Raw genomic sequence first — 9,274 nt, 5'->3', positions numbered from 1 at the left:
TGAGTGAATATTGTTTCAGGAGGACAATAATATATCTACAGTATGTCTATTGGTGAGACTGGCGGCGGCACATCAACGAAATTTTCCTGTATGTATGTTATTATATTGTGGAAATAAAAATTAAATTGAAATTGAACGGGAAAAACCACCAAAAAGCAGGGCCCCATGGTGTAAGTCCACCAGAGGGCGGTATACCATTTTCTAAATCATGGCGGCTTAATAATTGGCCGTATAATTATTTATGGGTTGTAATTAAGAGTGGAAATTGATTTTGTTAATCCTATTGGTAAGTTCTAACGATGATTTTGACATCATTGCCATTGTAATATAAGGTTTACACACATGATAATGCAGACCTTTAGAATGATTTAGACAGGTCTAAGGGTTAACATAGATCGAGGATTGAGAAGGGGCCTAGCTAGCCTAGCCTACCTAGAGAGCTAGGTAGGGTAGCTAGACTAGAAGGCCAAGGGCCTAGCTGGGCCAGACAGAGAGGCCCACACTCTGTGGCTGTGGCCCATATAGGAACAGGTGGTTCCCATCCCTTTATCTAGGCCTAGCCTAGCTAGGAGAGATGCATAGGCCTAAATTAGCCTACTAGATGACGTTTATGGACTGTTGATTGTGTTGTGGTAATTATGAGAGTGATTGACTGGTTAGGCCTAGCTATAAATTCCAACCGACACAGCAAAGCATAATTTCCACTTCGCTTAAATATTGTAACTTGGATTGCCTAATAATATATGATTAAGTTAAGGGTCAATCATTTTGATAAAAGACATTCATAGGCATGTGTAACTATTAAAATTGACTCTAAAATAAAATTATTAGCCAAATTTCCGAAAAGGTGTGATAATGGCAAAATCTAAACGACATTTCAGTTTCCTGCATGAATGATGAATCTGTATCGTCATGATGACTTTTGTTTGATTACCAATACCACCAGTACAAATCCAAATATGTAACTCAGTACTCAATGTAATTATATTATTACCACACTATATTTATCATGCTGGTACATACAGTACACCTACAAAGATATTAAAACAGTTTAATTTTTTCGTAACCCTTGACACTCCTGAAAGTGAGAACCACGACCTCAAAATTATTTTTTTCTTAGCACAAATTTTTATATATAATTATTATTTCTTTATACAGTTATTCCCACAAGCTAGACAACCATAAAAACTGGTCCAAATAAACACACCCCCTCACCTACTGTAATCAACCTCACTCAAAATATAATATTAAATACGGGTAATTATTCTTTGCCTACAGTAGACATCACTTAAAGACCCCTTCCCTGCAATTTTGGACGTTTTTTGGAAAATAATACATATATATCACTTTAAAAACATTAAACCATGTCATTCCTTGTCTTAAATGTACGTTTTATGGTAAATTATGATAAAAAGTGAGAAACAATGCACTACCTAAGTAGCTCGCGACGATCGACCTCTCGTGGACGGTCTTAGGCCTAGCCTAGCTAGGCTTAGTTTTGTAGGCCTAGCTGGTAAACATCGGTAACGTACGAACATCGTACGCTAGCTATATACCTAGCCTGACGTTGTATAGTTGCTGCATTAATTGTCTTTCTATTTTTGCCAGACTCCGTTGATACAAATTGGGGAAAACCCGGTATTTTCGCTGAAAAGTTAGGAGTCTTCCATTTGTTTTGGCCTCACGATCGATCGAGAAGTGGGCAAATTACATGTGAAAAACAACAATATCAATCCGCGCGCAATGCATTTTGGGATTTATAGCGGGCCGCTATAATTATTAGAATCGACTTATTTTTCACATTTTTAACCGTTTAAAGACGAAAAAAGTTATCGCAATAGGACCATATAGTATTATTTTTACATTAAATATAGTTTGTGATCCTAAATTAGATCTAAAAAACGTAGGGAAGGGGGCTTTAAGGGTATTTCACACTGTACCGGCACGGTTCCCGGTCCAGTGAATCGAAGGTCAATGTTTCGTTTTCACGACTCCACACGTGGCTACTGTATGTGACAATCAATATGCACATAGCCGCGTGAAAATGAAACATTGACGTTGGATTTGCCAACCCCTTTGGGGTGAAGCTAGCTCTTTAAATATTTATAGTACAAATGCATTAGTGGTACTATACTGAGAGTGAGACTTGTGTATATTTTAATAATTGTGTGGTGTTTTAATAGGATTGTACTGCATGAAACTAGATTTATGGTCCCGTCTAAAAATAAAAAGTACTGTATATGACCATCTGCGAACAAATTCTATGCTTGTAAATAACATATTAAAAGGTGTTTAATCCAATCCAATGTTACATAATACCACTGTCCTTGACAGAACATTAACATAAGTATATTTTAATGGCCATTCCAAGAATGTGGTAGTTTTCAGAATGTGATGCATGTTTAATATCAGCGCCACTGTTATAATAGTAAAATTTCTTCAAGTTAAATTTGTCATTAAGTGTCTCTACGTTGATTTTCTGGTTGATGGTGCATTGTTGCCCACACTAGTTTCTCGTAGAAATTATAAATTAGTTTTTAGGCATATGGGTTCTCGTACCAATGCATTTTTCTACTCTACTTTTATTTCTTTTCCGAGGTTGTGGGATACCCTCCCAATTGAAGTGACTGATTTATGCCTTTTTGGTTCCTCTAAGTTTTTCCCTGCTTTATTTAATGTCATTTGCTGTTAACTTCTTGTTTTTGTCTGCACCAGAAGGAGAGTACTTACATAGTGACTTCGTCACTTTTCTACAATCCACCAGACTGGTGTCAGTTTTTTTTTTTTGTGTTTGTATTTTTAATTGCATTATATGTCTTCTGGAAAATAAATGAATTGAATTGAATTAAAAACAAAGCATGGTTCTGTGTTAAGACAATATCAGTTATTGTTTATAAACTTACCGGTAGTGGCGTTGTAGGATTTACAGGACAGGTAACAAGATTCCACAACATTGGAGACAATGGTGCATCTGCTGGTACCGCTCAAACTACTTAAAACTCTTACTTATGTGTATGAAAACCAATTCATTTGGGACTCTGCAGTCAACAACCAACAAATCAACATGGAAAATATATAACTTTTTTTGTTGTGGAAAATATATAACAAGATGTTTAGAGACAAGCACGGTTTTGGATTTCGCAAGCCTGGGTCTAGGTTATTGAATTATCGGTTTTTCAAATGCCCGATTACGCAGAAAAGACAGAAACGTATTGAGCGTTTTAGCAATGATGGTATTTTTGAACAGTGGATGGCTTATCGTATGTTCTCATTTTATACTTGAACCCACTCTTTCCAGATTACAAACCTGGAATCATACTTTTAAACCACCAAGCTTGCAACATTTTTTTTCACTATTAAAGGAAATTTATTATTTCTATACTAAGATTCTATAAGCTCTGTCTACACTATCAAACTAGTTTGACAAAAAAAGTGTGGTAGTGATATGACATCATCATGGCACATCACAATTTTTTGCAACATATAGTTTTATAGTATAAACAGAGCTTACATTTCTGATTATTGACAGTAACAATACATTTGTTTGTCTATTTTTCAGATGATTTAAGAAACCACAATAATCAGATCAATAGTAAGGATTTCTTTAGCTGGGTGGAAGATGAATATCCACTCGTCGATGTGCTCAAGATGGTGATGCAAGATGTCCGAGATCTGGTAGCGAGAGCCTACTATCGACATGGCCTCTTCTGTTCCAGCCATCCTTTGGCTATTATTGTATCTGTTGGAGTAGTGATTTTTCTCTGCGCGTAAGTTACATTCCTCCTAATTTCTTTGTACCATCCATAGATGTGATCTACAGATATTCCACCATATAGGGTGGCACAGACATAAAGTAAAATTCTCTAAAGCTCTTTCTACACACTATCGAACTTTATTTGACAAAAAAATGTGATGTGCCCATATATAGACATGATGATCTCATATCGCTACCATATTTTGGCACATATCACACTTTCTTTGTCAAACTAGTTTGATAGTGTAGACAGAGCTTTAGGCAAGGCACTCTACTGACATTGCCTTGTCCTTCGGATTGAGTGTAAAGCTGTTTGTACCATATACATACATTCATTAAAGAACTTTTGAACCATTGGACCATAGAGAGCCTAATCTCAATGGACTTAAGTTAAACATGAAGATGATTACATTTGCATTTACACATTTTTTTACTGCAGATCACCAATGGTCAAGCTACCAATTGCTAGCAATGCTCCCCATGTGTATATGACACCAGCTGAGGGGTTTAGCATACCGCAACGTCAGGCTGATTCATCTAAGCCAGATGTTGATTCTAGCAATGACCCACAGGTCAAACCTCGTTGGGTAAATATTGATCCTTTAAATCACAAATCTAGGACACATAGATTTGTCATTGTGATACATGTATTATAATTGTTGTATAAAAGTGTTAAAGCTCTGTCTACACTATCAAACTTTATGTGACAAAAAAATGTGATGTTTCCATATATTAACATGATGGTGTCATATCACTACCATATTTGGGTATATCACTACCATATTTCGGCACATCAAACTTTTTTGTCAAACTGGTTTGATAGTGTAGACAGAGCTTAAGTTTTTTGTATACTTTATTTTTGTCAAATAAACATACCGTTGCCTTTTGTAAAATAAACACATTGTTTGCCATTTTCTTCATTTAGTTTGTTGGTTCTCCGTTAGCCTTTGTTCAGCAGTTTGTTGTTAGGGCTAAGGTGTCCCCGTGGCATGGTGATTTAACAGCAGAAGATGCATTCCGTGCACCTTTATCCAGAGCATTTCAGATTGTTAATGATATCAATCAGTATCAAGACAAGTTAGGGTAAGCCGTTTTCAGTGGCAGAATATATATATATAAAGCTTGGTTCCCACTATGATGCAATGCAAGGATGTAAGTGCAACGCAAGTATATTATCATCATCTACTTGAGCTTGCATCCTAGTGGGAACCAAGCTTTATAGCTAGTGTTTTTGGTTTAGTTTGTTTTATTGCATTTTTTGTATATAGATTGATTGACAAGTGGACGTTTTAAAATGTACTGATCATAACGTCGTAATTTTAAAGTTAAAATATACTATCGTTTCTACTAAAAAATAAAATGAAAAAGCTCTTAAGCTCTGTCTACACTACCAAACTAGTGTAGATGTGCCTAAATATGGTAGTGATATGCTCAAATAGGGTAGTGATATGCCCAAATATGGTAGTGACATGCCCAAATACGGTAGTGATACCAAAATATGGTACTGATTTGACATCATCATGTCCATGGGCACATCACATTTGTCACATAAAGTTTTGATGGTGTAGACAGAGCTTTATGTTGAGTATGAAAGTAAAAATTAATGTGTGACTAAAAATAAATATATATATTTTTTTTTCAGCGTGCCTATACAATCGTTTTGTTTGTATGTGCTTGATGTACACAATCCTTCCGAATTGGCTGGCATCCTTCCTGAGCACGGATGTCTTGTAATCTCACCAGCTGCCCTCTGGAAGAACGATTTAAAAGAGTTCTCAGAAGACAGTGATCTAGTAGAAACCATTTATAGGCATTTAAAAAAGAAATCAATTGAAGCAACTAATATTAAAGGTACAGTATATCAAAACCTATTTTTGTAATTCTTTATCTTTATGTTATTTTGCTTGTGTTGTTTGTCTGGAGTTGGAGAGACACGCACTTTGGGGATAGTTGTCTTTGACAGCTCTTGTCTCTTCTCAGTGCTCCCTTTTTATTTGTCACTGAAAGGATATTTAATATCAAAATTTCTATTAAATATAGAAATACAAGTGCTATTACTTTTCATGTAATTTTTTGTACATGAGCAGATTTTTTTTTCCTACATGAAAAACTGAAAAAAAAAGTACTATTACACCATTATTAAATAGTATGTACTATTGCATGCCATGTGACCCACAATCGTCCAATCAAATGACAGGAATTTATTTAGAATATATAATTTCTGCTACACAGCTTCATTACAAATTTTGTGTTGATATTTTACAGATGTATTGTTTGGCATACCCAGCAAGTACAGTGGAATTAATAGGTTTTATATTCGCAGCAGACAGAGACTAATTACATATGCTGTTACGTTAGTACTGAAATCATACAATGAAAGGTAACATATACTTCCATTGTGACGGAGTTGGTGTACACATTTGCCATGTCATGATCTTTACATGTGAATTCATGGGTTCGAATCACCTCATCTTCACTCCATATTAATAAAAAGCATCAAATTTGTTCAAATTATCCTAAATTTCTGTTTCACATTTTAACTGTATTTATCTAACAAAACATTCTAAACCAGCAAGCAAGTTTGAATATTATTAATTATTAATGAAAAAATTAAAAAGGCTAAAAATCTAATTGTTTTCATTTTTGTTCATTTTACAGTTTTATATCAAATTTAAAAGACCACCTACAAAAAAAGTTTGGATCAGAATTGCTAGAGAATCCAGAACCACATGAAATTAAACATTTATATTTTAAGGTAAGTTATTTTTGCGGTCGGAAATTGTTTATTGTTTTGTATTTTTTGCTGGTGGTCAGTGATAATGAACTTATTTGACCATAAGCCTGACCCGTACCAGGAATAATCTATTCAATATACTATGACATTTTTTTAATCCAATCTAATCCTCAACCTGTACTGCGTTTTAACATTTATGAAGTTGCTCCGAGAAAGATATTTAAGCGTCTCCAGCTTCTTCAGAACAGGGTTGCTAAATTTGTGTTTCAGTCATGGAAATTTGCTCCTTTGCTTTGCCTAAATATGGTAGTAATAAGCCCAAATATGGTAGTGATATGACATCATCATGTCCACATATGTGCATATATTTGCTCCTTTGTTTTCACAACTTCACTGGTTGCCTCTAAGTGTCTTTATGGCACTGCTCCGCATTATCTTAATAATTTCAAAAGTTAATAATAAATGTTCGATATTATTATTATTTTTATTATTATGAAGTCTTTTTTTTTCCCATACAGGAACGAAGAAACATTGTTGAAATATCACCTTTAGTTTTTGTATATTGTTTACTTTTCTTGTACATATATTTTTCTGTCAGTAAGTACTCATTATTTTTTTGAAAATATTTAAATTTATCAATCTTTGACTTTAAATTTAATTTAACATTTATATTAAACCTTCTTTTGTCAATCTAACACTTTCATTTGTTCATTTGTGATATTTGCTGCGACACTGAGAGTGCAAACAAAAAATAAACAAAATAAATTTTTTTAAATAATTGTTGTTTTCTTTATTTGCAGGTAAAATTGAGATGGTGAAATCTAAATGGGGATTAGCATTCAGTGCTGTGTTTCAAGTTGTGTCATCTTTGGCTATGTCTGTCGGTATATGTTTATTGTTCGGACTCACACCAACACTTCATGGCGGGTTAGTTTTATAATAAAAACAACAAAGATAATAATAACAGTACAATAATTTTTGTTGAAATATATTTTTTGTTATAGTATTGTAGAATCTTTCATTTGGGACTGACACCTCTATTAAGGGGACACTTTTCCATGAAACAAATGGGTTGAAATGTTTTAACACAAATTGGGTGCTGAAGTTGTCTGTTGGGCTCTACAGTAATTATGTTATTTTTTCTTTTAGTGAAATCTTTCCATATTTAGTGATAATTCTTGGTTTGGAAAACATACTAGTGCTGACAAAATCAGTGGTTTCCACGCCCGTGCACCTAGATGTCAAAAAGAGAATTGCTCAAGGTAAGTAATTTAATAATTTAAATTTTTATTTTTCACTGTCATAATTTTCTTCTAGATCAAACGCTTATGCCATAGAGGGTGCTACAATACTTTTGTTTTAATGTAATAGTTCCTACGACCCCTATACGCTAGAGGGTGTTTAGTGAGTGCACAACAGTGTTTTAATGGTGGAGTATACTCCAGTATCTACCCTGCCTCATGTTAGACATCCTATAAGACGAGTATACCTATCCTTGGCAGTCAATATGTTAAAAACATGTCTTACTAATGCTTTGTTCCCACTAGAGACGCAGCATAACAACGTAAAGGATTTGACCAATCACAAGCGATAGATTTATTCAACTTTTGCTTGTCATTGGTCAACACGTTTGCATTGTATCTACGTTCTTAAATAAAATCTTAAATTAGGACTAGAAATATAAATGAATGATTAATACATCCTTTTTATTTACAAAATTTTTTTTTTCTGTCTAGGGCTTGAAAAGGAGAGTTGGTCAATCACTAAAAATCTATTTACGGAACTGATGATAATCCTTATGGGGTACTTTACATTTGTTCCAGCTATCCAGGTAAAAATAAAATACAGTAGAACCTTTGTTTTACGTACCCTGTTTTTACGTTCCCTGGATTTTACGTACGCATAAAATAACCAATGACATCATCGTTTTTAGTAATTTTAATAGTACTGTAGTGTGTTGTTTTCTTACGTCGTGAGGTGAATTTAACAACAACAAAAGCCATTGCTGTGAGACAAAACACACACACATGCATTCCCTCTACAGCGGCGACTGTTTTTATTGATAGAAAATAAAAGAACATTGATTTTTTATTTATAACACTTTATTTAAACATCGCACAGCCTGCATATACTTTTCTAGTAGGCTAGGCCTTTTAGCTACATGTGAGGAATAGCTTGGCCTAAATTATAGGATAGTAGTATAGGCCTAGCTAGTGACAGCTGTATGCTGTAAGTAAAGTAGGCAAAGACAGCAGCCTTTTTAGCCAAGATTACGTATTTGGGGGTCAATTTAAGGTCAACCTGAATTTTATGAATCCCATGTTTTACGTATGTCTTTCAGTCCCATACCGTACGTAAAATGTAGGTTCTACTGTACAATAGTTCTACTGTACAATATAAAATATGAAAAAGAATACTGTACAAAATATTAGAACTGGGTCATTCATCATTTATTTATTTAATATTTATTTTGCAGGAGTTTTGTGTGTTTGCTGTTGTTGGGCTCTTAACTGACTTCTTCCTTCAGATGTTTTTCTTTGTAACCGTGCTTTCAATTGATATTCGACGAATGGAAGTAAGTTTTGGTGTCGTCTCATTCATACGACTAACATGCATACGATATTTTTTATATGAGTCTTGGAAAGTGAGTTACTTTTGGAAGATATAAATATGATAATATGTATGATTTCTTTATGTCCAGTGTTTACCACTGTAAGATATTTCACAAGCTCTGTCTACACTATCAAACTTTATGTGACAAAAAAAATGTCATCAAACCTTTTTTG

The 9,274-nt window shown here is 34.1% G+C and overlaps 2 protein-coding genes across 3 annotated transcripts in view; one reads left to right on the top strand and one right to left on the bottom strand.

Moving 5' to 3' along the window:
• LOC144841618 (uncharacterized) overlaps nt 1-9,274 on the bottom strand; it is a 136,042-nt gene that overhangs the window by 116,290 nt on the left and 10,478 nt on the right. The gene's annotated exons all lie outside the window — the stretch shown is intronic.
• LOC144841591 (sterol regulatory element-binding protein cleavage-activating protein-like) overlaps nt 1-9,274 on the top strand; it is a 64,595-nt gene that overhangs the window by 45,342 nt on the left and 9,979 nt on the right. Inside the window, exons 1-12 of one of the 2 annotated variants that reach the window (XM_078698023.1) lie at nt 210-286; nt 3,560-3,767; nt 4,194-4,341; nt 4,680-4,837; nt 5,397-5,605; nt 6,020-6,134; nt 6,413-6,509; nt 7,007-7,085; nt 7,289-7,415; nt 7,638-7,750; nt 8,225-8,319; nt 8,965-9,063. In XM_078698023.1, the coding sequence (XP_078554149.1) occupies nt 3,649-3,767; nt 4,194-4,341; nt 4,680-4,837; nt 5,397-5,605; nt 6,020-6,134; nt 6,413-6,509; nt 7,007-7,085; nt 7,289-7,415; nt 7,638-7,750; nt 8,225-8,319; nt 8,965-9,063 (1,359 nt within the window). In that variant the 5' untranslated portion in view covers nt 210-286; nt 3,560-3,648. Of the gene's footprint in view, nt 1-209; nt 287-3,559; nt 3,768-4,193; nt 4,342-4,679; nt 4,838-5,396; nt 5,606-6,019; nt 6,135-6,412; nt 6,510-7,006; nt 7,086-7,288; nt 7,416-7,637; nt 7,751-8,224; nt 8,320-8,964; nt 9,064-9,274 lie in introns of those variants that run through there. The other variant, XM_078698024.1, reaches the window with a different exon arrangement.

The sequence above is a fragment of the Antedon bifida genome, chromosome 4, assembly GCF_963402885.1.
Source record: "Antedon bifida chromosome 4, ecAntBifi1.1, whole genome shotgun sequence".
Classification (NCBI taxonomy): Eukaryota; Metazoa; Echinodermata; class Crinoidea; order Comatulida; family Antedonidae; genus Antedon; species Antedon bifida.
This window is presented reverse-complemented; position numbering and strand designations above follow the sequence as displayed.